The sequence below is a fragment of the Bos indicus x Bos taurus genome, chromosome 21 (assembly GCF_003369695.1).
Source record: "Bos indicus x Bos taurus breed Angus x Brahman F1 hybrid chromosome 21, Bos_hybrid_MaternalHap_v2.0, whole genome shotgun sequence".
Lineage (NCBI taxonomy): Eukaryota > Metazoa > Chordata > Mammalia > Artiodactyla > Bovidae > Bos > Bos indicus x Bos taurus.
The window spans coordinates 28,360,870-28,388,067 of record NC_040096.1 but is presented as its reverse complement, the minus strand read 5'-3'; the positions used below and the strand labels follow the sequence as shown (position 1 = coordinate 28,388,067).

The window sequence follows — 27,198 nt, the reverse complement described above, 5'->3', positions numbered from 1 at the left end:
CATTTCCTGGCAACCACTGTTCCACTTTTTGTCTCTGTAAATCTGACTACTCTAGGCACCTCATATAAGTGGAGTCAGGGAATATTTGTGTCTTTCTTGACTGGCTTATTTCACTCAGCATGATGTCCTCAAGGTTCAGGAGACAGTTGGACAGATATCTCTCTAAGTCCCTGCCTTCAATTCTTTCTGGTGTATACTTGGAATTGCTAGGTACAGTAACTTTACAATTAATTTTTTGACATATCTCCATACTGTTTTCCACAGTGGCTGCACCATTTTACATTCCTATCAGCAGTGCACAAGGATTTCAATTTCTTCATATTCTCACCAATGCTTGGCTATTTTTTGTTTTGTTTTGGATAATAGCCATCCTAACGCATGCCAAGTAGTACCACATTGCGGTTTTGATTTGCATTTTTCTAATTAGTGATGTTGAACATCTTTTCATGTGATAATTGGCCATTTATACATTTTCTTTGGAGAAATACTTAGTTTGGTCATTTCTCCATTTAAAAATTGAGTTGTCTTTTTGCTTTTGAATTGTGGGAGTTCTTTATATATCCTGGATATTAAATCCTTATTGGCTATATATCAATCATTTGCAAGTATTTTCTCCCATTCTATAGTTTGTCTTTTTACTTCCTTGAAAGTATCCTTTGATGAACAAAAATTTTGAAGTACAATTTAATCTAGTTTTCCTTTTGTTCCTCACAGTTTTAGTGTCATAGCTAAGAATCTAGAGCCAAATCCAAGGTCATAAATATTTATACTTACATTTTCTTCTTAGAGTTTTATGACTTTCACTCCTATATTTAGGTCTTTGATCCATTTTGTGTTAATTTTCATATATGGTGTGAGACTGGGGTCCAATGTCTTTCTTTTGCATATGAAAATCCAGTTGTCTCAGCCCCAGCTGTTGAAGAGAGTATTTATACACTGGATGACGGTCCTGTCAAAACTTAACTGGTGTTAGGTAGATGAATTTACTTCTGGACCCTCAATTCTATTCCAATGGTCTGTCTATCCTTATGCATCTACCACACTGCTTTGATTACTGTAGCTTTGTAGTAAGTTTTGAAATCTGAAAGTGTGAGTCTTCCAACTCCATTCTTCTTTTTCAAGACTGCTTGGCTATTTGGGACCCACTGCAATTCCAGAAGAATTTGAGGACTGGCTTTTCCATTTTTGCAAAAAAGTCTGAGTTTTCACAGGTATCACATTGAATTTATAGAGTGTTTTGGCTACTTATATCTTGATATTAAGACTTCCTATCCACAAACATGGTGTCTTTCCATTTATTCAGGTATACTTTATCTTCTTTCAGCAATTTTCTATAATTTCTGATGTACAAATCTTTCATCTCTTTGGTTAAATTTATTCCCAGGTGTGTTAGTCTTTTAGCTGTATTGTAAATGGAATTGCTTTATTAATTTTCTTTTCAGGTTATTCTTTGCTGGCAAATAAAAAAGCGATTAACAGTCATGTGTTGATCTTGTATCCTGCAACTTTGCAGAATTTATCATCTCTAGTAGCTTTCCTGTGGATTCTTTGAGGATTTTCTATAAATATATGATAATATCACCTGTGAACAGATAAAGTTTTAATTCGTCCTTTCTAGTTTGTATGTCTCTTCTTTATTTTTCTTGTCTGATTGCTCTGGCCAGAATTTCTACTACAATGTTGTATAGCAGCAGGGAATATGAACATCATTATCTCATGCCTGATCTTGTGAGAAAGTAGCCAATCTTTCACCACTGAGTATAATGCTATGTGTGGGTTTTTCATAAATGTCCTTTATCATAGTGAGGAAGTTAAAGGAAAGTGAGTCTTTAACATGCTATTTTTAGAAATTAATTTGAGGCCTAGGATGATGTAGTTATTGGTGTTATTTTTCTCCAGAGATGATTTTCAATGGCTTTTGTCAGCTCCTAGAGGCCTGAGCAATGCAAGACTACCTTAGTCCAAACTTCAGGTTTGGGATTTCTGGGCACCTGCAACCATAGATAAGATAGGCTTGCTGCTGCTGCTAAGTCACTTCAGTCGTTTCCAACTCTGTGTGACCCCATAGACGGCAGCCCACCAGGCTCCCCCGTCCCTGGGATTCTCCAGGCAAGAACACTGGAGTGGGTTTCCATTTCCTTCTCCAATGCATGAAAGTGAAAAGTGAAAGTGAAGTCGCTCAGTCGTGTCCGACTCTTAGCGACCCTATGGACTACAGCCTACTAGGCTCTTCCGTTCATGGGATTTTCCAGGGAAGAGTACTGGAGTGGGGTTCCATTGCCTTCTCCCTTATTATTCAGGCACAGCCATCTGAGAGGCCATCCTAAATCAGGGTACTGGCTTCCTGGATTCCCCCCTCCCCCACCCTGGCCCCCTTGGAGGGACCTGGACTCAAAACTCCTTGTTCTAACCCTCCATGGTTGCCAGAGGCAGAATACAAGGGCTCAGGGCAGAGGCTGCCCAAGTGCTGCATTCACTCTCCTAGGTCTTGGCCTGGTATTCTCTCATTATCTCCCTAATTCTTGGATGTTTTAAAAAAGATATTTTAAAAAATATTTCATTTGTCTTCTTAGTTGACTTTGGCAGGAGAATCTGCTAGCCTGCTATTCCTGGAAGTGGAGTCTCTACTGATTATTACTTTTCCAGAGGCAGGGACTGTGAGATCCAAGTATAACTTTCTTACATCTTATAGGAGATACAAAGGAACAAGCTCATTCCTTGTCCATTTATGCAGAAGTATATTTTGAAAAGAGCAGGAATCTGCAACAAGGGGCCTGTAAGGGAGTCATTAGTGTTACTTATCTACCCTTGGCCCAAGCAGGCATGATTGCATTTCACAAAAAGCTCAGCCACCTTCTTTGCTTATGAGCAATGGTCTCACAATACTATAAAGCTACAGTACTCAAATCAGCATGGCACTGGCACAAAAACAGATGTGCAGATCAATGGAACAGAACAGAGAGTCCAGAAATAAAGCCACATACCTATGGTCAATTATTAATTAATTTATTTTTTGGTCATGCTGGGCTGCATGTGGGATATTAGTTCTCCAACCAGGGATTGAACCCGTGCTCCTTGCATTGGGAATGTGGAGTCTAGACCACTGGACCTCCAGGGAAGTCCTCCTATGGTCAATTAATCTTCAACAAAGGAAGCAAGACTATACAGTGGAGAAAAGACATTCTTGATGAAGTCAGATCACACCTTCCTGCCATACACAAAAACAAACTCAAAATGGTTTAAAGACTTAAGTATAGGACAAGACACCAGAAAACTCCTAGAAGAGAACACAGGCAAACAGTCTCTGACATAAATCATACCAGTGTTTTCTTAGGTCAGTCTTCCAAGGCAACAAAAATAAAAGCAAAAGTAAACAAATGAGACTTAATCAAACAAAGATTTTACATAGCAAAAGAAACCATAAACAAAAAGACAACCTATGGGCTGGGGGAAAATATTTGCAAATTATGCAACCAATAAAGGCTAAATTTCCAAAATATACAAACAGCTCATAGAACTCAAAAAAAAAAAAAAAAAATCAAACAACCCAATTGAAAAATGGGCAGAAGACCTAAACAGGCATTTCTCCAAAGAAGACATACAGATGGCCAACAGGCAAATGAACAGATATTCAACACCATGAATTATTAGAGAAATACAAATCAAAACTACAACGAGGTACCATCTCACTCCGGTCAGAATGGCCATTGTTAAAAGTGTACAAATAAAAAATGCTGGAGAGAGTGTGGAGAAGAGGAAACCCTCCTAAACTCTAGATGGGAGTGCAAATTGGTGCTGCCACTATGGAAAACAGTAGGAAGGATCCTCAAAAAACCAAAAGGGTTGCCATATGATCTAGCAACCCTATTCCTGGGCATATACACAGAAAAAATTATAATTCAAAGAGACAGATGCATCTCTATGTTCATAGCAACACTACTGACAATAGCCAAGGCATGGATGCAACCTAAATGTCCACTGACAGATGAATGGATAAAGAAGATGTGGTGCATATACACAATGGAATATTACTCAGCCATTAAAAAGAATGCAATAATGTCATTTTCAGCAACATGAATGAACCTAGAGATTATCATACTAAATGAAGTAAATCAGAAAGAAAAAGGCAAATGCCATATAATATAATATCACTTTTATATGGAACCTAAAATATGATACAAATCAACATATCTATGAAACAGAAACATATTCACAGACATAGAGAACAGACTTATGGTTGATAAGTGGGGAGGTGGGAGAGGAGTTTGGCATTAGCAAAGACAAAGTATTATATATAGAATGGGTAAACAACAAGGTTCTACTGTACAGCACAAGAAACTATATTCAATATCCTGTGATAAACCACAGTCGAAAAGAATATGAAAAAGAATACATATATATACAACTGAGTTACTTTGCTGCAGAAATTAACGCAACATTGTAAATCAAGTATACTTCCATAAAATTTTTAAAAAAGAAAAATGGTCTCAGTCTATTAGTCTCATCTGATTTAGGGAAAAGAAAAAGTTGCTATATGGTCATTCCAGGGGTCTCCAGGAATCTCCCACAATACAAGGACGTGTATTATTACAGCCCTTTCATAAAAGAAAAACAGTGAAGAGCAAAGAGGGTCAATGAGCTGCCAGTCTTACCCTGCCTACCTCTTTCCCCCTCCTATCTTTATGATTCACTTCTAGGAAATTGACTCCTTTTAATTATTTACTGGGTTTAATACAATAAAATTTTAAGATTTTCTAAAACACAGAATTGATGTTTTTATTTTTTGGCTGCACCTCACGGCATGTGGGATCATAGTTCCCCAACCAGAGGTGGAACTCACACACCCTGCATTGGCAGCATGGAGTCTTAACCACTGGTCATTCAGGGATATCCTAAAATTAATTTTTAGAAGAGCAAAAAGTAATTTTAATTTCTTGACAGTCTCTCCCTCTGATCAAATTTTACTAAAGAGGTAGATCTCTCTCCTGACCCAACTACAGCAAAATTCCCTGCCGAGCTGCCTGGAGCTTTTCCCATGTCATTTATAAACAGAAGGATTTATACACATTCTGGAAGCACATCTAATATGTAGATGGGAGTTCACTGGAGGTTTCCAGCATTTGGTGATTCTTCCCACGGTGTGCCAACTGGCAGCCCCTATATTACTAGTCCATGTTTAATTCATCACTGACACCTCCCATACACCTCTGAAATCCATCCAATTCTCGGTATCACCACCATCTCCACCCTAATCCAAAACACCGTCTCCTCTTGCCTAGATGGCAGCAACAGCATCTCACTTCTCCACATTTCCTTGGGCATCCCACAGTCAATTTTCCATACTGTGGTCAGAAAGCTCTTTCCAAAGCTCCTTATTATCTTTTTTTTTGGCACCATGTAGAATTCTCCGTAACACTGAACATATTTGCAGTTGGCTTTGGAGCTGCTGCTGCTGCTGCTGCTGCTAAGTTCCTGCAGTTGTGTCCAACTCTGTGTGACCCCATAGACAGTAGCCCACTAGACTCCCCCGTCCCTGAGATTCTCCAGCCAAGAACACTGGAGTGGATTGCCATTTCCTTCTCCAATGCATGAAGGTGAAAAGTGAAAGTGAAGTCGCCCAGTCCTGTCAGACTCTTCCCAACCCCATGGACTATAGCCTACCAGGCTCTTCAGTCCATTGGATTTTCCAGGCAAGAGTACTGGAGTGGATTGCCATTTCCTTCTCCATGGCCTTGGAGCAATTACCCACATACTGCTGGTTCCCCCACTAACCTGAAAGTTCCCTGAGCACAGGAAGCTTGTCTGCTCATCCTTATTTCCTCAGTGTGTGGCACACTGTGGGTGTTTAACATATTTTTTGAATACTACATAATGTCAATCAACTATGTAACTTATTTGTTATGCTTGTCTGTTTTCCACCTTTCACCAGGAAGGCAGGGAGTTGGCTGTTTCATTCATCCATGTTCTCTCTCTTTTTTAAAGTTTATTTATTTTTAATTGGAGGATAATTACAATATTATGTTGGTTTCTGCCATACATCAACATGAATCAGCCAGAGGAATACCCAACATGAATATCCATGTTCTCTGAAAGCCTAACGCGGACAGGTGCTTAGACGCTTCTTTGTGAACTTTGTTGAAGAAATGAATAAATGAATGAAAGACTGAGGTGACTGCAGTGAGAACCTAACTTCCAAGCAGTCCAAGATCTTGATGCTATAATTCCAAGCCCTTAAAAAGTGCTGCCCTGTGCATTTCTAGGTAGAGAATGTCTCCAAAGTTCAGAAGGATGCCTGCCAGAAGCTCATCCTGTTACAGACAGGACTGGAAGAGAAGCAGCTCTGGCCAGAGGCCAGCATTCTGAGGTCAGCCACTCCATCTGTGGAATCCCCACCCCTGTGCATCCCTGGGCCGTCCGGTTAAATTGGAAAATAAATCCCATGCCTGCTGAGGTGTTGGCTGATAAAGGGTTGAGCTACTGGCCATTCCAGAGGAATTTGCATTTTAATAGAGGCTTGTCAGCCCCAAAGGAATCTATATCTCTAAAGGTGTAATTTCCACCACCAGCAACTGAGATATTTGGGGGCCAGACTGCAGCGTTTCTGATCCAAATCCAACAGGAAACTCCCTCAGTCCCGCCTTGAGGCTGTGTAAACTGACCCACCATTTCCCGCTATGATTACTATGAACGTAGCCTTTTTGTGCTTGATATCCTCAGACAGCCTGACACTCCTGGGCCTCTCATATGTCAACACAACCCATTTCAACACTGGCAGTCTTAAAGTCGTCACATCAACGGGGCCGCAAGGTGACTCGTGATAACCTGAACTTCCAAGCTTTCTCGGTACCCTAGGAAGCCAACAGTCAGGTATTTAAAACCTAATTCTGTCAAAAGGGAGAAATGATTTCGTAGGTCCTTTAATGACACTGTTCATCAAAATTCGTTTTGTGCAATTGATTTTCAGTCCCAATTTTTCACTTGTATCAAAAGCCCTGCAAACGGAAGGTGGGCAAGAGACATCTGTGAACTGGGGATGTTCTGAATGCCCAGTCCTTCAGGACCGAGTTCTCCGCTTGGCTTGATAAATTCCTGGAACTGCAGGAGAGCAGCAGAATCCTGAATCCAGGAATTCCGCATTCGAGAGAGGCTCCCGCCCGCCACGCCTGGGATTAGGCGCTGGGAAGTCACCTCCTCCGCGACCCCCGCCGCCGGGGCGCGCGCTCCTCCCGGGCCAGCCCCAGGCTCGGTAGCGGCTCGGCCGGCCCGCCCCAGCTCCCAGGCCTCTTCCCCGTCGCCGGCCCGGGGCTCCTGCCGCCCTCGCCCTTGACGCGCCCGCGGTTCTCACTCTCCTCCTCGGTGAGGGGCGCGAGCGCCGAGGCCCGACCACGGGGACCGCACCTGCGCCCGCCCGCTCCCGCGCCGCTCGGTCCCGGCTCGTGCTCTGGCCTCGGCCCCCGGCCCCGCGCGCGGCGGCGGCAGGGCTCGCGCCCGGGGACAGCGGCGGCGGCGGCGGCTCGAGCCCGCGCCCGGGCCGGGGAGCGCGCGGGGCGGGCGGGAGAGGGCGCAGCGCGGCGTGGCCGGCGGGCGGCCCTGCGGAGCTGCGGCGGCATGGGCGCGGGCCCCGGCCAGGGCTGCGGGCGTCCGGTTCCCCGCCCCGCGCGTCCCGCTCCACGCGCGCGGCCGCCGCAGCCCCCGCGACCCGGGGGGAGGCCGACCCCGTAGTCGGTGCAACTTGCCTCGGACCCTTGGTGAGGAGGGGCGGCGCGCAGGACCGGGCGCGAGCGGGTGAGGCGTGCAGGCGCGATGCCTCCGGCTGGCGGTCCCCGCGCGCCGCGCCCGGCCGCGCTGCCCCGCAGCCTGTCCCGCCTGCGCGAGTGCCCGGGCCGCTCCCGCATCGTGTTGGCGCTCGGGGCCACGCAGATGGCGCTCGGATGCCTCATCGTGGCCGTCAGCTTCGCCGCTCTGGCGCTCACCACGTCGGCCCGTGTCCGCCACTCCTGCCCCTTCTGGGCCGGCTTCTCGGTGAGTGTCGGCGCGGAGCGCGGGGGCTGCGGGCCGGGGACGCGGGCCCACCACCCGCGGTCGCCGAGTTCGGCGCGCGAGCTGCCACAGCCCGGGGTGCGGCTTAAAACTCGGGCAGGAGAACTCCGGAGACCCGACTCACCGCTTGCCGCCCTGGGAGCGTCGCTTTCCCTTTCCCCTTGCGCTGGTCCCGGAGTTACTTTTTTGCGAAGAGACAGGAGCCCGGGCGCCCTCAAGCACTGGAAGGGCCTTCGGATGAGGGTGGGCGGCGGGGCCGGCGGCTGGGCCCTGAGGCCCCTTGCGCCCAGGGGCTGAGGAACCGCCGGGGAGTGGTGGGGCTCTGGGCGACCCCGAGCGGGGTGGGAGCAGGGTGCGAGCCCGGTGCGGACACGCGGCTCCGCGCGGCTGGCCTCCGCGGCTGAAGTCTTCGGCGCAGGGCGCGTGCCGTCGGGTCGCGGGTCAGTCCTGGCGGCGGGAACCGGCCGAACCCGCCTTGGCAGCCCACCCTCTCGGTGTACCGTAAGTGGCGCGTCCCGCGCGTGGTGGGGATTGATCCGCAAGCGCAGTGGACAGTGCGACTGGGCAGGCGGCCCGCGGGCCGCGTGGGGCGGGAGGCGTGTTTAGTGAGCTTCCTAGCCGGGAGGTGACAGATTTTCAGGCTGTTGACCCCAAATTAGAGAGGCCAGTGACTGACAAACCGCCGTAGAAGCAAAGCCACCAGGAAATCCCATTCAAGGACGTGGTTGTCTCCAAGAAATAAGGGGGAGGGGGTAGGGGGGAGGGAGGCATTTTTTTTTTTATTAAAGTTGTTTTTTCCCTATATTAATAAAGAGTGAGTATATGGAAACAGGAAAGATCTATGCTGAGCAAATATTCTTTATAAAGAGAAGCCCTTGTTCTGAGAACTCTTGACGTCTGTACCTGCATTTGGTTTGCGGTGCCGGAGTATGTTTTACAGGTTTAAACAGTAAATTCGGTCTGTTTTAACTCCATCTCCAAAAATCCAAACCAAGCCTTTGGAACGAATGTTTGCTATTTGTCCTTGACTTCTGAAATTTAAAAATTCTGTCGATCTCCGCTTTTGTTGTTCTTTTGTAATGGCCTTTGTTCTCCAAGTCTGCTGCAGGCCTTGTAAGATAAGATCGAAGCAGAACCGACTCAGTGACAGCCTGATGGATCCAAGTGTTATGGTTCATCCTAACGGGCGTGTGAATTTCCAGAGCTTATTTCAGACCAGGAGTGAGTCTTGGAGAGCTGATTAGAACAACAGAGCATGAGTTTCAGGCTCCCAGTGCTCAAAGTAAAGAGATGGGATTGGAAGCAAGACCCAGGAGTCATGTTTCAAATGGGGGCCCCTAAATACAGCCTTCAAACACATCTGTGGCTCAGTGTTCAGCATGATTTAATGTGCATTGTTTTCATGTGGCCTGAGTTTGTGTCTGCTGTGGCCCACAGGTGGCAGCTTGGTAAACGAACTGCCCTTGGCTTCTCCATGGGCCAGGTCTTCTAGCCTTGTGGCTTTGGTTCTTCCAAAGGGCATAGAGAGAGAGCTGTCTCTTAATAATGAACTTGGAAGGGGAAACAGCCATCAGACATGGTAGAAAAGCTGTTTATGTGAAAAATGTACATTCAGTGTATTTTAGTCTTAAGCATTAAATAAATATGTAAAGCATTAATTCAGCTTGCATTCCCAGGGTTATTCCTTTCCACAACTATAACTTTGTAGTTCAACATCCTGCAATTCAGAGTATTCCCCACGTGTCTTGTGTGTGCAGACCTGCCTGTAGGCTCTGGGGAGAACAGTGAGCAACATCCTCTGCTTTTATTTTAGAGGTGGTAGATTGTGCCTCGGGTCCACCTCCCACTCTCCCCACCTCCTTACACCTCCTGTCTCATGGGCTTTTTTCAAACTGAATCTGCCACAAGCACCTTTAACTTTTTATTGACCTGAAGATTTTTGCAGAAACTAATGCCTTTGGCCAGTGATTTGTTATGTGAGTATTGAAACACTCCAGTCAATAATATTTGAATAACAAAATACATATTAATGTGTCTCTGGTCAATAATGCATTAAAGTTTTTTCCAAACAGTCTATACCCCTTTGCACAGACAGTGAATGGTTCCAGCAATGCTGGGACAGGTCAGCATGTTGTCGCAGCTGTGGGCAGTAACACTGGCCACTTGCCTGCCCGCCCACTGTGGAAACTACCTTGCAAGGACATTTTTGTCTTAAGATGGTGACCAGGATGACTAACTTTTCACAAAAATCTGCTCTGCATGACTTGTGGCTGCCTTTCCTGAAAGTGGGTTCTTAAACACTTTCTAGGTCTCTAGGCCTTCTCTGTGGTGTGTCCCTGGTGAAGAACCAATGTAAAAATAACCCCTCTATTTAAGGAAAAACAACAACCAAGAAAACAGCTTAGGTTTATTGAGCATGTACGGTGTGCCAGCTTTTACACTAAGTGTTTTCCCTGCTGGGATAGCACATTTCATCCAAGTGCAGTTCCCTGCACTTGGACTGGACCTCTGACTGGCCTTAGCTAGTGGAGTGCTGCGGAACTGAGGCTGTGTCAGGGCTAGACCTACACCCTGAGAAGTCTTGGCAGCTTGTGCAGAGTGCACTGAGGGGGAGCTGGATTAAGGAACTTGCTGTATCAGTTGGGGCTCTCCAGAGAAACAGAGCCAATATACACACATATCAGCAAGCTGGAGACCCTGGCATGTTGCTGGTGTCATTCAGTCCAAGTCTAGAAGCCCAGAAACTGGAGGGCTAGTGATGTGGTCCTCATTGTGGCCCCAAAGGCTGAGGACCAGTGGTGCTGATGTCCAAGGCAGGAGAAGGTGGGTGTCCCAGCTCAGAGACCATGAATTTGCCCTAGTTCTGTCTCTGTTGTCTTGTTCAGGCCCTTGCTGGGTTAAATGAGGCCCATCTACATGGATAAAGGTGACCTTCTTTACTCAGTGTCCTGATGCAATGCTAATCTCTTATAGAGACATCCCCCTTGTTGTGACATACCTCAAAAGAATGTTGTCATGTCTGTCTGGGCATCCCTCAGTCAAGTGGGCACATAAAATGAAATTTCATGTCTACCCAAGGTCACACTTGGCCAGCGTCAGATTTGCACTTAGTTGCTCTGACTTGAGGCCACAGCTCTAGCCATAAGACTTTAATTGTCCACCCCCAACCCCAAGCTGGGGACAGGGGAGCCTGGTGGGCTGCTGTCTATGGGGTCGCACAGAGTCAGACACGACTGAAGTGACTTAGCAGCAGCAGCAACCCCAAGCAGTGGCTGAAGGGGCTTCACTTGAGTTGGCTGTGAAGGGTCAAAGGTAAAGCCTCTGTAGGGAAGAAACACCTGTATCTTAGGAAAAGCACAAAATATGTGTGGAAAGGTGATGATGCAAGAGAACTTTGGAGAAGCACAAAATGACAGGAAGAGCCCTGGGGGGTCCTTGGCAAGGCTGGAAACAGGGGAGAGGGCAGCAGGCCTGGTCGGGGCAGCCGTGCTGTTTCGGAGACCTGCCTTCAAGTGGCTGTCATGTCCCAGGTCCCCTCCCTTTGGGTGACTTGGCTTCCCCAGGGATAAATGCTTGGCCCCTTTTGAGAGATGATGATCTACAGGAACAGTTTAGAAGACTACAAAGGCTGTGTGTATGTGTGTTTAATGATCAACGAATTAATCATATATTTAAAAATTTTGCAGCATTTGGGCTCCTAGTTCCCCAACCAGGGATTGAACCTGTGCCCCTTGCAGTGGAAGCACTGTGTCTCAACCCCTGGACCACCCAGGGAAGTCCACAATGAATTCAGTCTTATTTTAAGTGAACTTTATATCAGAGAACAGACTAAACAGTTTTGTATATGTAATTTAAATATTAAAAAATGGAAGTAAAGGGGAAGGGAAGGAAGTCTCCAGCACTTCTGCTGGCTCTCATGGAGTATTACAGTTAACCTTTGACAGAACAGCCTCATTATTTTTCTTTGACATTTTATTTACTCCCAAGACATCAGAGACAACCGAGTACCCTGTGAATTATCCACATGGCCAGTCACATGTGTTGGTAAAGACATAACCGTTAGGAGCTGACTGTTGATGCACAGATGTGTATATATTTTCTTTTTCCTTTAAAAGCAACAGCATACTGCAAAGCAACAGGTGTTTGTTGCAGTAACTGAAAACAAAGAAGGGTGTAAAGAAAATGACGACAGTGCTTTCTTCTGTCCCAGCTCTGTACCCACAGGTGACCTGCATTAGCAGTGTTTCATGGGACCTTTCTGCACTTTGCTTTACAATCACAAAAATATTAGGATTTATATGTAATGTGTGGGACGTTTCTTTTCTTGTAACATTTTTTAATGAAAAGATTATGTCACACACCACTTACTCTGACTCTTTTATTTTGTGTGTAATAAATATGCCCAGCCATACTGATTATTCTTACTATTTCTGTCATTATTAATGACTACGTAAGAATCCATAGGATGCATTTTATAATTTATTCAGTTCTCCTTTGGGGAGTAGCCTGGTTGTGTCAGTTCTGTGTCTCCACAAACCATGCTGCTTGTATAGCCTTAGAGGCCAGTGCTGGTTTTCTGAGCATACATTCCCCAAAGTGGAATGGCTAGTTGGAGGGGGTTCCAATTTGGTATTTCATTAGATATTGCCAGAGTTATTCTATGAAGGATTGTAGTCATCCCTGACCACAGAAACATTGCATAAGACTGCCCCTTTGCCATCATCTTCCTAGCCCAGGCTATTAGCATTCCTTAATATTTTATTCATCTGACGGAAAAAAAGATTTTTCATTGTTTTCATTTGATCTGACTTTCCATGGTTACTTCTCTGATACATTACAAGTATTGGGTTGACCAAAACCTTCATTCAGATTTTTCCGTAAGATCGTATGGAAAAACCCAAATGGACTTTTTGGCCAATCCAATATTTTCTTGCAGTTTTTCATTTCTCATGTGGCTTAATTTTTGATGTCTTTTGCTGTATATAAAATTTTAAAACGTTTCATATAGTCAAATCTATGAGCTTTCTTTTCCTCAGTGTCTGGGCTCTTTTCTTAGTAAAGAGGGTTGTCATTACATAGGTCACACAAACATTCCTTCACATTTCCTTCTTATGTTTTCATCTTACTTTTTACATTTAATTTTTAAATCGTCCAGAATTTGTTTTGTGTATAGAGAAGGAAATGGTAACCCATTCTGAATGAACTTTTTGGTCAACCCAATACTTGAAACTTATCAGAGAAGTAACCATGGAAAGTCAGATCAAATGAAGACAATGAAATATTTTTTCTTCCATCAGATGAATAACATGTGAAGGAATGCTAATAGCCTGGGCTGGGAAGATGATGGCAAAGGGGCAGTCTTAGTGCAATGTTTCCAGTATTCTTGCCTGGAAAATCCCATAGAAAGAGGAGCCTGACATGCTGCAGTCCATGGGGTCGCAAAGAGTTGGACACGACTGAATGACTAAACAACAACGGTGTGAAAAAAAGACCTAACTTTGTTTCCTTGCAGACCAGGTAAGGTCCTCTGTACCTGTGCTTCTGTTTGGGACTCTATTCAGTTTTACTCTATTTTACTTATTTTTTTCATTGAGATATAATTAACATACAATATTATGCTAGTCTCAAGCATACAGCATAATGATCCAGTGCTTCTATGTGTTGCAAAAGGATCTCCACAATAAGAGTATTTAACATTTGTCACCATATATAGTTAACAAAGGAGCTTCCCAGGTGGCATTAGTGATAAAGAACCCGCCTGTAATGCAGGATACCAGGGTTTTATCCCTGGGTCAGGAAGATCCCCTAGAGGAGGGCATGGTGACCCACTCTAGTATTCTTGCCTGAGAAATCCCATGGACAGAGGATCCTGGTAGGCTACAGTCCATGAGGTTGCATAGAGTCAGACACGACTCAGCAACTGAGCATGCACACATGCACACGCACCACAGTATTTTGGTTAAGGCAACATACTGGTAAATTTCACTATCTGGTCAGGCATCTCCCTCCATACTGTTTTCTTTCTCAAAAGTGCCTTGGTTCTTCTGTAATAACTTTAAAATGTCTGTGTCTAGTTTCCAGCAATACCTATTTAAGGTTTGGATTGCAGTTGCGTTACATTGATGGAACAATTTTGGCAGTATTGACAGTTTTATCGTACGGAAGCTTCTAGTTCAGGAACACAGTTGCATTTTCATTTCTTTGTCCTTTGTCTTACACCTTTCAGAACATCTCTTATGGGAGCAGATTTTCAGTCTCCCCTAAACTTTTTTTGAAAACTAGTTCGTGAGAGTTTCCTGGTGGTCCAGTGGCTAAGACTCCATGCTGCCAATGCAGGGGTCACTGGTTTAATCTCTGGTTGGGGAACTAAGATCCCACATGTGGCACAGTGTGGCCTAAACAAAACAAAACAGAAAACTCAACCAGTTCACATGGTTATCCTAGAAAAACCTAAGTGAGGACACATCAATGAAAGAGATGTGCGATCCCTACAAGTCAGGACATAGATGCGGCCAGTCCACTGGGAGCCAGAGCTGCAGATGAACAGCTGAGGGTGGTGGGGAGTGAATGAAAGCATTGACAGGCTATGGGAACCCCGAATCACCGTGAGTTATTCACCCCGAAAAGTGGATGAACGCCGGAGAGGTGCTCTGGGTTTTCTGGTTGGGGGTGAGAACAGCCACCTTGCAGGGATGAACATGCAAACCTGGGACCATCTGAGAAACACACTGTGAGTTCTTCCTTCTACAAGGTCAATGCCTCGCCCTGAGCAGAATGACCAGAAATAGAAACCAAACTGAGCAGGACAGGAACACCGACAGCAAGGAGGCATAGATTAGGATGGTGCAGGTCGGGGGACTCCCAGAAACTGCTCCAGCAGCAGTAGGAGATCCTGGGCAGAGAGAATGGCCTTGGAAACAGGGTCTGCAGGGTCTGGAGCTGGAGCAAAGGGCCAGGGTGGGGATGAGTGTCCCCAGATTCTGGATTGAATGCTGAGAAGCAAGTAAGTGGATACGTAGAGATCTCATTCTTGAGTCTTTAAGATCGGTAGAGCCCAGCTGACGAAGATGTCCTATGTGTGTGCATCTGACTCTTTGCGACCCCACAGACTGTAACCTGCTAAACCCATCTGTTCATGGGATATTCCAGGCAATAACACTGGAGTGAATTGCTATTTCCTTCTCCAAGGGATTTTCTCAATTTAGGGATAGAGCCCGAGGCTCTTGGATTGCAGTTGGATTCTGTACTGCTTTGCCACTGGGGAAGCCCAAAGCTGTCCTAGCTCAACCCTTATTCTTTAGGAGCTTTCTTTTCCCAGATTGGGAAAATCTACCTCATACATGGGGAAAGAAAAATGGAATATGATCTCAGTTCAGTACAGTTTAATTCCGTCGCTCAGTTGTGTCCTACTCTGCTGCTGCTGCTGCTAAGTCACTTCAGTCGTGTCCGACTCTGTGCGACCCCATAGGCAGCAGCCCATCAGGCTCCCCCGTCCCTGGGATTCTCCAGGCAAGAACACTGGAGTGGGTTGCCATTTCCTTCTCCAATGCATGAAAGTGAAAAGTGAAAGGGAAGTCACTCAGTCGTGTCCGACTCTTAGCGACCCCATGAACTGCAGCCTACCAGGCTCCTCCATCCATGGGACTCTCCAGGCAAGAGTACTGGAGTGGGGTGCCATTGCCTTCTCCGTGTGTCCGACTCTGCGACCCCATGAATCGCAGCATGCCAGGCCTCCCTGTCCATCACCAACTCCCGGAGTTCACTGAAACTCATGTCCATCGAGTCGGTGATGCCATCCAGCCATCTCATCCTCTGTCATCCCCTTTTCCTCCTGCCCCCAATCCCTCCCAGCATCAGAGTCTTTTCCAATGAGTCAACTCTTCGCATGAGGTGGCCAAAGTACTGGAGTTTCAGCTTTAGCATCATTCCTCCCAAAGAACACCCAGGGCTGATCTCCTTTAGAATGGACTGGTTGGATCTCCTTGCAGTCCAAGGGACTCTCAAGAGTCTCCTCCAACACCACAGTTCAAAAGCATCAATTCTTTGGTGCTCAGCTTTCTTCACAGTCCAACTCTCACATCCATACATGACCACTGGATAAACCATAACCTTGACTAGACAGACCTTTGTTGGCAAAGTAATGTCTCTGTTTTTCTATATGCTATCTAGGTTGGTCATAACTTTCCTTCCAAGGAGTAAGCGTCTTTTAATTTCATGGCTGCAGTGATTTTGGAGCCCCCCCCCCCCCGCCAAATAAAGTCTGACACTGTTCCACTGTTTCCCCATCTATTTGCCATGAAGTGATGGGACCAGATTCCATGATCTTTGTTTTCTGAATGTTGAGCTTTAAGCCAGCTTTTTCACTCCCCTCTTTCACTTTCATCAAGAGGCTTTTTAGATCCTCTTCACTTTCTGCCATAAGGGTGGTGTCATCTGCATATGTGAGGTTATTGATATTTCTCCCAGCAATCTTGATTCCAGCTTGTGCTTCTTCCAGCCCAGCGTTTCTCATGATGTACTCTGCATATAAGTTAAATAAGCAGGGTGACAATATACAGCCTTGACATACTCCTTTTCCTATCTGGAACAAGTATGTTGTTCCATGTCCAGTTCTAACTGTTGCTTCCTGACCTGCATATAGGTTTCTCAAGAGGCAGGTCAGGTGATCTGGTATTCCCATCTCTTTGAGATTTTTCCACAGTTTATTGTGATTCACACAGTCAAAGACTTTGGCATAGTCAATAAAGCAGAAAAAGATGTTTTTCTGGAACTCTCTTGCTGTTTTGATGATCCAGCGGATGTTGGCAATTTGATCTTTGGTTCCTCTGCCTTTTCTAAAATCAGCTTGAACATCTTGAAGTTCATGGTTCACGTATTGCTGAAGCCTGGCTTGGAGAATTTGGAGCATTACTTTACTAGCGTGTGAGATGAGTGCAATTGTGGGGTAGTTTGAGCATTCTTTGGCATTGCCTTTCTTTGGGATTGAATATGATATAATCTTATGCAAAACTGATTCAGAAAAGAATGATGAAATGAACATAATGGTACTATAGAAAATGAGAACACGCCAGAAAAAATCATAAACTAATATTTCAAGATAAACTAAAAGAAAAAAACAATTTGAAAGGGTAGCATCCAGCATAAATTTAGAAACTACAAAAACATGGCTTGATAACAGAAAATTATGAAATGAGAGCAGATTGATATCAGGAAAGAATTAGGAAAAAATGAGTTTTAGAATGGAAGACTAAATTATATGCAGAAGGGACACAAGAGCAAGTGGTTACCATAGTCCCAAAATAATAATACAGGATGAGAAGGAGGAAAATGAAAACAATAGCAAATAAATGAAGGAGTAGACTAAGTTAGAATGTATAGGAGACAAGGACTTCCCTAGTGGTCCAGTGGCTAAGCCTCCAAGCTCCCAATGCAGGGCGCCAGGGTTCAATCCCTGGTCAGGGAACTAGATCCCACATGCTGCAGCTAAGATCAGAGATCTCCCATGCCACAACAAAGACCCAGCACGACCAAATAAGTAAATAAATAAATATTTTAAAAAAGAAAGTATAGGAGACAGGCAAAGGAGATCTATGTGTAATTAGAGTGTCCAGGAAAGGAAAAACAAAGCAATGGAATAAAATAAATGTTTAGAACTATTACTGGCAGAAAACTAACCTAAAAATAAAAGAAGACTTGAAAGTGTCCACCATGTGATGGGGGGAAAAAAATCAATGGAGAATAATCAACACAGACATATCCCTGTAAAATAATGAATGTTAAAGATTAGGCGGAAGTCTTAGTCATTTGTGTTGTGTGTTGCAGTTCTCAAAGCCAAACAAATTCTGTGCTAGAAAAGGTGAAGCAGTATTTTAAAAAGTCAGTTTGGAGGGGGCAAGTTGAAATTTCCAATTTTTAGAAAAGATTGTAGAACAGAACTAAGAACTCTGTATCCTGTCTACTAGGTTCCCCGATTGTAAGTGCTTTTACTATATTTGCTCCATGGCTTGCACATGGAGACTTGTGTGCACTGTCTCTCTCTCTGAATGGAAGAAAAAAAAAATCCAGTATCATTAGAGTATTTTTCTTGACCTCTTGGGGGCAGGCTGCAGATGTGATGTCCCATCACTCCTGAACATTTCAGTGGATATATCCCCTACTCAAAGACACTCTTCTATGTAGCCAGTATAAACTCCTCCAGCCTAGGAACTCAACATTAGAAAAACATCGTTGTCTGAGTCATAGATCCTATTCCAATTCCACCAACTGTCCAAAGAGTGTTCCTTTCCCTTCCTGGCCCAGGATCCTGTCCAGCAATATATGTGTGTCTTGTATCTCTTCACTCTCTTCAGTCATCCTTTATGTCTCATGTTTTCCATGATTTTAAAGAGTACAAGCCTTTTTAAAGAATAAAAAAAGAAATTTTTTTGGCTGTGCTATGCAGCATGTGGGATCTTAATTCCCTGACCATTGGAAGCACTGAGTCTTAACCACTGGACCACCAGGGAAGTCCTGAGAGTACAAGCCTATATGCTGTAGGATAACCCTGAACCTGGGTCCATCTGGTTTATCCTCATGGTCAGACTCACTTTATGGATTCTTGGAAGTAAATGAAAAGCAGAATGGAGATATTCTCCGAATTCCTTCTGTGTTCTCTGATGAGAAATCCGTTGTGATTTAAATTGTTGCTCCCATGTCAGTTGACTTTTTCTCCTTTCATTTCCATTCTGCTATTAAATTCATCTGGTGAATTTTTTACTTCAGTGATTCTGTATTTCTGTTTTTAAAATTTCCATATGGTTCTCCTTCATATCAACTAGATTTTTTTTCTTTAGGTTTTTGTAGCTTTTCATTCATTCCCTTGCTTACTGGAGCATTTTTGTTATCACATCTTTAAAGTCTTTGATTGTTCCAGAATCTATCATTGATTGTGTTTTCCTGTGGGAGTTGGCATTGTCCTGATTCTTTGTAGGCCTGGTAATTTTGGATTATATCCTGGACATTTTGAATGTTACGTTGTGAGTCAGTCTTTGGAAACTGTGTAAATCCAGTCAAGAATGTTGCTGCTTTTTATAACACAAATGAACTTGTCTACGAAACAGACTCACAGACATAGAGAACAGACTTGTGGTTGCCGAGGTTGGAGGGAGGTTGTGACGGGCAAGAATTGGGAGGTTGGGATAAGCAAATGCAAACTATTATATATAAGATGGAGGCTTCCCAGATGGTGCTAGTGGTAAAGAATCCACCTGCAAATGCAAGAGACTCAGGTTGGATCCCTGGGTTGGCAAAATTCCCTGGAGAAGGGATTGGCTACCCACTCCAGTATTCTTGCCTGGAAAATCTCATGGACAGAGGAACCTGGTGGGCTACAGACCATGGAGTCACAAGGAGTCGGATTGACTGGTTTGATCTTCTTACTGTCCAAGGGACTCTCAAGTGTCTTCTCCAGCACCACAATTTGGAGGCATTAATTCTTTGGTGCTCAGCCTTTTTTATGATCCAACTCTCACATCCATACATGACTACTGGAAAAAAATAGCTTTGACTATATGGACCTTTGTCATCAAAATGATGTCTCTATTTTTTAATATGTATTTCAATATATATCAGGTGCAAACAAATACTGTTTGATTCCACTTTTGCAAGGTACCTCAAATAGTCAAATTCATAGAGTCAGAAAGTACATTGGTAGGTGCCAGGGGCTGGGGAGTGGGAGGCGGGGAGTTAGTGTTTAATGACAGAATTTTAGTTCAGGTAGGTGGAAAATTCAGAAGATGGATGATGGTGAGTGTTGTATAACGGTGTGAATGTACTTAGTGCCACTGAGTTATACAGTTAAATATGGTTAAAATAGTATGTTTTATATTATATGACTTGTACCACAATAAAAAAATTTTTTTAAATAAATAAAATGGATAGTTTAGGAAGAGCAACGGGAGAAAGAAGAAGCAATTACTAGCTAATTGCATTATTGCTCTTAGGAGGGAGGTAATAATGCCTAGAAAAGGAGGGTGCTCAGGGGGTTATATAAGGTGGTAATATAAAGCAGCAACTAGAACCAGTATCCTTCCTATGAACCTGCAGAGACTCAGAGAAAGTAGGGAGTGGGCAGCCCACGGACGGAAGGACGGAGTTTGTGCGTCATTGTTTTAAATATAAGGTTAAAAATCTGCAAAGCTGATGCCAGACATCCAGACTGTATTCACATTATGTAAATAGATTTAATTAGCCTGGTTAAAAAAGTTTTTCAGGTTGACTTAACAAAGCAAGATCCAGAGATAGACTGAAAATGGAGAGATTTAGAAAGACTAAAAATAAAAGGACTGGAAAAGATATACCAAGCAAATTCAAATGAAAAGAAAGCAGGCCTTGGGACTTCCCTGGTGGTCCAGTGGTTAAAACTTTGAACTTCTAGTGCAGGGAGCAGAGGTTCTATCCCTGATCGGGAAACTAAGATCTCACATCTCACATGCCGCGAGGTGCAGCCAAATAATAAATAATTTTTTTAAAAGGCAGGTGTCGGTCTTTTTTTTTTTTTTTAATCGAAGCATAGTTGATTTACAATGTTGTGTTAATTTCTACTGTATAGCAAAGTGACTCAAACACATATATACATTCTCTTTCATATTCTTTTCCATTATGGTTTATCACAGGATATTGACTGTAGTTCCCTGTGCTGTACAGTAGGACCTTGTTGTTTACCCTTTCTATAGATAATAGATTGCATCTGCTCATCCCAAACTCCCAATCCATCCCTCCCCTACCTGCTCCCCCTTCAAAGCCACAAGTCTGTTCTGGGTGTCTGAGTCTTGATACCAGGCAAAGTAAAACTCATATATTCTTGTTTATTCGAGATATGATATGATATAATGCTGTGTCTTTGTGTTTTGCTTCAGTGCTGAACGTTTTTAATATGAATTCAGTTTTTGAACAGGTAGAGTGTTCTGAGGTTCTGTCCTATAGCTGCTGTACCTTGCCTGTTAAATGTACTCAAGTTCTGTGGTGTAGCTCTGTGTCATCATTGGAATTTCCCTTCTTCCAAGACTGACGACTCCTATACAGAGAAACTGTCGACTTTTGTTTCTGTCTTACTTTGAAATCATTTATTCTATTTTTAAGTAAATGTCTTGTGACTCCCCTGGTGGCTCAGAAGGTAGAGAATCTGCCTGCAACGCAGGAGGCCTGGGTTCGATCCTTGGGTTGGGAAGATCCCCTGGAGGAGGAAATGATAACGCACTCCAGTATTCTGGCCTGAAGAATCCCATGGACAGAGGAGCCTCATGGGCTACAGTCTATGGGGTTGTGAAGAGTCAGACATGACTGAGCAACTAACATGCTTTCATTTGTGCTTCCCATTTCTACATTCATATCATTGGTAAATCATTTTGCTTCTTTGTGTTCAATATTTTTCATATCAACAAAAAAACGTATATGCTGCTTATTCCTTTTCTTTTGCGTTAATTGGAACCTTCATGTTGAATGATAGTGTGAAAGGAAACATTTATGTCTTGCTTTTGACTTTACGTATCTATTTAGGGAAGGTGAGATTTCTAGGCTCCTGTCCCTGGTGTGCCCAATGCAAGCCTGCTTGCATTCGGTTTCTGCATTTAGGCACTTCACTGACCTGACTTGATAGCCTCATTTGATCATCATGGCTGTTCTTACCTTCCCTATGTCCAGCTGGTGATGAAAGTTTCAGGGTTCAGTACGCTTACGTAGACGTGAGCCTTAAAGACCAGCAGGAATTGGGGATACTGGCATTTTGGGGGGAAGGGAAGGCCTTGGCAACTAAAAAATGTAGTCACAACCTAGAAGTCAAGAGTTGTTTTATCCAGTGGGAATTGTTAGGATTTCAAGCCCGGAAGACAGCATCTAAAGTGACCCTGAAAAAATAAATAAATAAAGTGACCCTGAGAGAACTGCCTTCTAAGGCGAGGGGAAGAGTCGGGTATATAGAAGTTTTGCAGCAAGGGGCACGTAATCTGAATATCAAAAAATTATTGTTAATTAAAATCAGATATCTTGAACTAAGGAATTTACGGCTTTTCTAGGCATGGGAAGATGTAAGTGTCCAGGCTCAGCTCTCTGGGGCCAAATTCTGCTTCTTCATTATTCACATCCTTAATTCCTACTTCACAGTAAGGGAGTGGGGTATGTGGGGTTAGATGCCTCTTGTGCTTTCTCTCACCCTCCCCACCCCACCCCACCAAACTCCTCAATACTTATGTTTACTAGGGAAGTGGATGATGGCTGCCAGTATTATTCTTCCTGGGCTCAGAAATTACATTTGGAAGGCTAGACTCCCTGATGACGGTGACATCCTTGTTTACCGGTATGGGAGGAAATATTCCATTTCATAGCCTTCAGTCAAGTATGTGGTAAATGTAAACAAACTACTTCCTTTGCATCAGCAGCTTTAGTCCCAGAGCCTGTGACGTAACTGTCTATCACAGAGACAGGTAACTTAGTGGCTCAAAAATAAACCCTTAAAATTACAGCTCATCCTTCTACAGAAGAAAGAAAAAAAAAATAGAGAATTTGAAACTTCATGCAAAGACAGATTTTTCTTTTGAAAAATACTGAAGTGATCTAAGGATAAGAGAAGTGTTGTCTTCTCATCTATAATGAGAAATTGTACATATTGGCTTTACAGTATTGTACACTATTGGCTGATAGTGGATACAGACAGTAATTTTTTTTGTTTTTTTCTTTTTTTGGTCACACCTGGTGGCATGTGGAATCTTAGTTCCCAACCAGTGATTGAACCTGGGCCTCATGCAGTGGAGACTCAGAGTCTTAACCACCTGACCGCAAGGGAAGTCTGCAGATGGTGATATTGAAGTACGTTTTTAGACCCTCTAACCTAGAATCTGAAAGCACTCAGAGAATGGTCCCTGTTTAACATATTACTAAGCAGCTTAGCCACAAAGAGTATATGCCTATCAGAATCTTGTGATTTTTTTTTTTTTTAAGAAACATCTTTTTTTCCCCCAACTACACCCCAGAGTTTTTCACAACTGTTTACAAAGGGACACTGCCTTTGTAGAAACTAACGTTTGACCCTCTAAGAAAAAGGCAAAGAAACATGGCATCTGCTTTCTACCTGCCAGTTCATCAAATTTAGCACTGGTGCTCTCGAGTCCTCTTTTCACGCCTTCCATTGCCATTCTGTGCCAAGGCGGAGTGTGAGGCTTGGAGCTGACCCTTTTCAAGATGAGGAAATATTAACACCTAAGAGGTGTGAGCAGATTAACTGAGCTGGAGTCTGTCATAACTAGTGGCACATAACTTCTGGACATTGACTTCTTAAAAACAGAGAGTGTGTAAATATACATACATATATGTGTATATATAATACCCTTCATTTTATTTTTGCTATATAAAGAATAACAAAAACCAAAAGAAAATGAAACAAAAAGCCAGAAAAGCCCTGGAGCAAGGTGCCTGTCCGGTGACCTAAAGAGTTACACCTGTTGGGACTACCCTGGTGGTCCAGTGGTTAAGACTCTGCCCTTCCACTGCAGGGGGCATGGGTTTAACCTGATTAGGGAACTAAGATCCCACTTGCTGCATGGCACAGCCAAGATAAATAAATAAAATAAAAAATTTTAAAATAGAGTTACACCTGTGGCTCTTACCTGCGGTTCAGTTGGTGTGCCTCTCAAGCGAGTAGAATGGAGTCAGAGTTTAACAGAAAGAGCCCTGATGTTGTATATTGTGGTGGAAGCAGCACAATTCATCTCTCTGTTTTTTGATGGTGGTGGTGATTTTGGTGATGATGACAAAAGTGTTGTCAACTTAATATCCTGGAAATTAAAATTGTTTTAACAGCATGGAAGGGTGCAAATTGAAATGCTAAACTAATCCCTCAGCTCCTGCCTTCCCCATGCCTTACAATTAAATGTTTTCAACCTTTCTGTTGTTATTTCTTTGATGCTAAATATAGTATGCCATGGGCTTCCCTGGTGGCTCAGCTCGTAAAGAGTCTGCCTGCCAATACAAGAGCTGCAGGAGACATGGGTTTGATCCCTGGATCAGGAAGATCACCTGGAGGAGGAAATGACAACCCACTCCACTATTCTTGCCTGGGAAATTCTGTGGACAGAGGATCCTGGCGAGCTACAGTCCATGGGGTCTCAAAGAGTAGTACATAACTGTTGACTTAAAAAATAGTCACAGTTTAGAAGTTGAGCACTATGTTTTATTTGGTGGAAATTTTTAGGTCTTAAGCCTAGGAGTCAGCATCTCAAGTAACCCTCAGAGAACTGCTCCAAGGAGGCAAGGGGAGGAGCCAGGTTACATAGAAGTTTTGCAACAAAGAAAGGGCAGGTAGTCGGAACATTAAAACATGATTGTTAATTAAGGATAACCAGATATCCCAAGTTAAGGAATTTAGTGCTTTTCTACATATGGCAAGATGCAAGAGTCTGGACTCATTGAAATCATTCCTTTCATATGCATCTCAGCTACCTGGGGCCAACCAACATCCTGCCATTTTCCTCAGAGCTTACTGTAGGGAGTGTCTGCAGCCTCATGGGTGCCAGATCACAGGTGTTATTCTCCTTCCTGAGTGCCCTGGAGGGCTAGAATTGATGTTGAATGTGACATGGCGGGAAATACTCCTGAGCAACAAAGCACACAGTATGCCAGGTGTCACTGGTAAGAGGTCTGATCCATTGTGGCTCATCTTTTGCTGAAAACCTAGCCTGTTTTACATCTCTGAAAATTTCTAGGATCTTGTCTTCTTTTTCAGTATACAGTCACCATAATTAAAATTGTGATGCTCTCTTCCATTTTTCCTGCTAATTTTTCTTAATGTTCATCTTATTTTCTGTTTGCATTGTTTCCCATTTCTGCCTGAGGGTGCTAATTAAGTCAAGAAGGGTTCTTACCTTGGAATCCTGTTTGCTCTCAGGCTTTTCTGTTTGTTCTTCCAAGTCTGCCTCTTTTGTGGCTTTGATTTTCCTTAATGGTCTGGTGGTTCTTGGTGTCCTTTGGGGTTTATCATTGAAGACTAGGACTAGATTCATAGCGGTGCTTGACATGTTTTCCTTGACTTTCCTATCCTGCGCATCAAGCAAGGGCCTGACCCCGCTGTCTGGGTGTGGGTGAACCTGAGGGCGGGCAGCTTTGCCTCTGAGTATTGGGCTGGGCCTCTCCTCTCATGCGGTTGAAGTGTGTGCTCTAAGTGGACGAGACAGAAAACTCATTTCTTTGGTGCATACAGCACTGTTTCGGTTTCTGCCTCAGAGCAGAAACCAGTGCTGTAATTCTGGGGAGAGGGCATGTGCCTGGGGTCCTGAGGTCCATCTGTAGTTCTGCAGACGGACTGCAATCATCTGCATCCGGTCTCTTTTCTTGCTTTTGCCCTTGGGACCTGTCTGGGGGCTTATCTCCAGAGACTTCTCTTCCGTATACCCCGATCTAGAATCTCTCATGTGGGTCCTTAGCCAGTCACTGATCTGAACTTTTTTTCTGTATCTTTCCATGGTCTTCTCTTTCCTCTCTGGCACCCAGATTAGGTGAGAACTTCAGGGGAGCTGCTCACATGGTCTGAGACTGGATGGCAAAGTCGCTACCGGTGAGTCCTGGGCTAGCTCATTGCATTACACACCCCTCTTTTTTTTTAACTCTTGAGTTTTCTTACTTATTTCTTTGGCTGCGTCAGGTCTTAGTTGTAGCACACTGGACCTGTCATTGTGGTGCATAGGCTCTTCAGTTGTGGCTTGCAGGCTTAGTTGCCGCAAGGCATCTGAAATCTTCCCAGACCAGGGATCAAACCCATGCCCCCTGCATTGGAAGGTGGATGGATTCTTAACCACTGGACCACCAAGGATGTCCCTCTACTCTTTATTCTTGGTGGTGTGTATTTCACAGTATTTCATGAAGGGACTTACGCAGTCAGTGTGTCCGTTCTTTGATGCTGGAAACCCTCTTTGATTATTTCCTCCTGGAGGCCTGCTCTGACCACCCTCGTTCCACTCTCCTAGCCTGATTTTTATTTTCTTCAGAGCACTCTGAGCTACCTGAAATTAAATCTGTTTGCTTGGCTGTCTCACCGGAATCAAAACCCCTGGCCTGTGTGAAGCTGTATGCGCTCAATATCCATTTGTTCAGTGAATTAATGGATGCACTTTGATTCTTTATGTGTTAAAAGTTGATGGTGCCCCTTCCCCCAGGTTCTTTTTGTGTCTTTTTTTTTCTTGTTCTCTTTTTCATTCTTTCTCTTTCTAACAGAATTCACTTGCAGTCCCACTAACTGTTTCTACATAGCAGATTATACCCACAGGTAGTAGCTAGAAAGAGGTATTTTATGTTCTCACTGGGGACGTTGGAGGGACTCTGTAGAGTGGGTCTCCACATCTTGACTGCATCAGATGCTGGCCGGGGCTACGGTTATCCTAAGGCTTGGCTGGCTGGACGTCCCAGCTGCCTCCCTCACTGCCAGGGTTACTACTGGCTGTCAGCTGGGAGCTTAGCCACGTGCCTCCTCATGGCCCCTCTGGCCTATGGTCTCAATGTGGTTGGACTCCTCCAGAGCAGACGTCCCAGGAGCACTGGTGGAAGCTGATGCCTTTTCCAGCCTCATCTCAGAGGTCACATAGTGTTGTTGCCTCTGCAGTCACAGGCCTGCCCACCTCCAGGGGAGGGGACAGAACCAACGAGTCAGACATGACCAAGCAACTGAGCACATGTATGTGCAGCAAAGCAGGGGCCTCGTGTGTCCTCACAGCAAACACAGATATGTCTGATCCTGTCTTGACATTTCCAGATTATTAACCACTGGCCCACCAGGGAAGTTCCTCATTTTTTTTTTTTTTTAATTGCCTTTTCCTTCATTTTTAAAATTTGTTATCTGAGTTCATATTGGGGTTTCCAGGGTGACTCAGTGGTAAATGAATCTGCCTGCCAATGCAGGAGACACAGGAAATGCTGGTGGGAACCTTGGGTCAGAAAGATCCCCTGGAGGAGGAAATGGCAACCCCCTCCAGTATTCTTGCCTAGAGAATCCTGTGGACAGAGGAGCCTGGAGGGCTATAGTCCATGCGGTGGCAGTCAGACATGACTGAACGACTAAGCACACATGTGTGTATATTTATGATATTTCCCCTGGTGAATTGGGTGGTTTAGATCTTGTTTTAGTTTTTCCGCTGGCTA

At 44.2% G+C, this 27,198-nt stretch overlaps 1 protein-coding gene across 1 annotated transcript in view; it reads left to right on the top strand.

Annotated features, from left to right (window-relative positions):
• Positions 1–7,638: 7,638 nt before the first annotated feature.
• Positions 7,639–27,198, top strand: part of FAM189A1 (family with sequence similarity 189 member A1) — a 241,266-nt gene continuing 221,706 nt past the window's right edge. Inside the window, exon 1 of the mRNA XM_027520849.1 lies at positions 7,639–8,022. Coding sequence (XP_027376650.1) covers positions 7,804–8,022 — 219 coding nt within the window. The 5' untranslated portion in view covers positions 7,639–7,803. The remainder of the gene's footprint in view (positions 8,023–27,198) is intronic.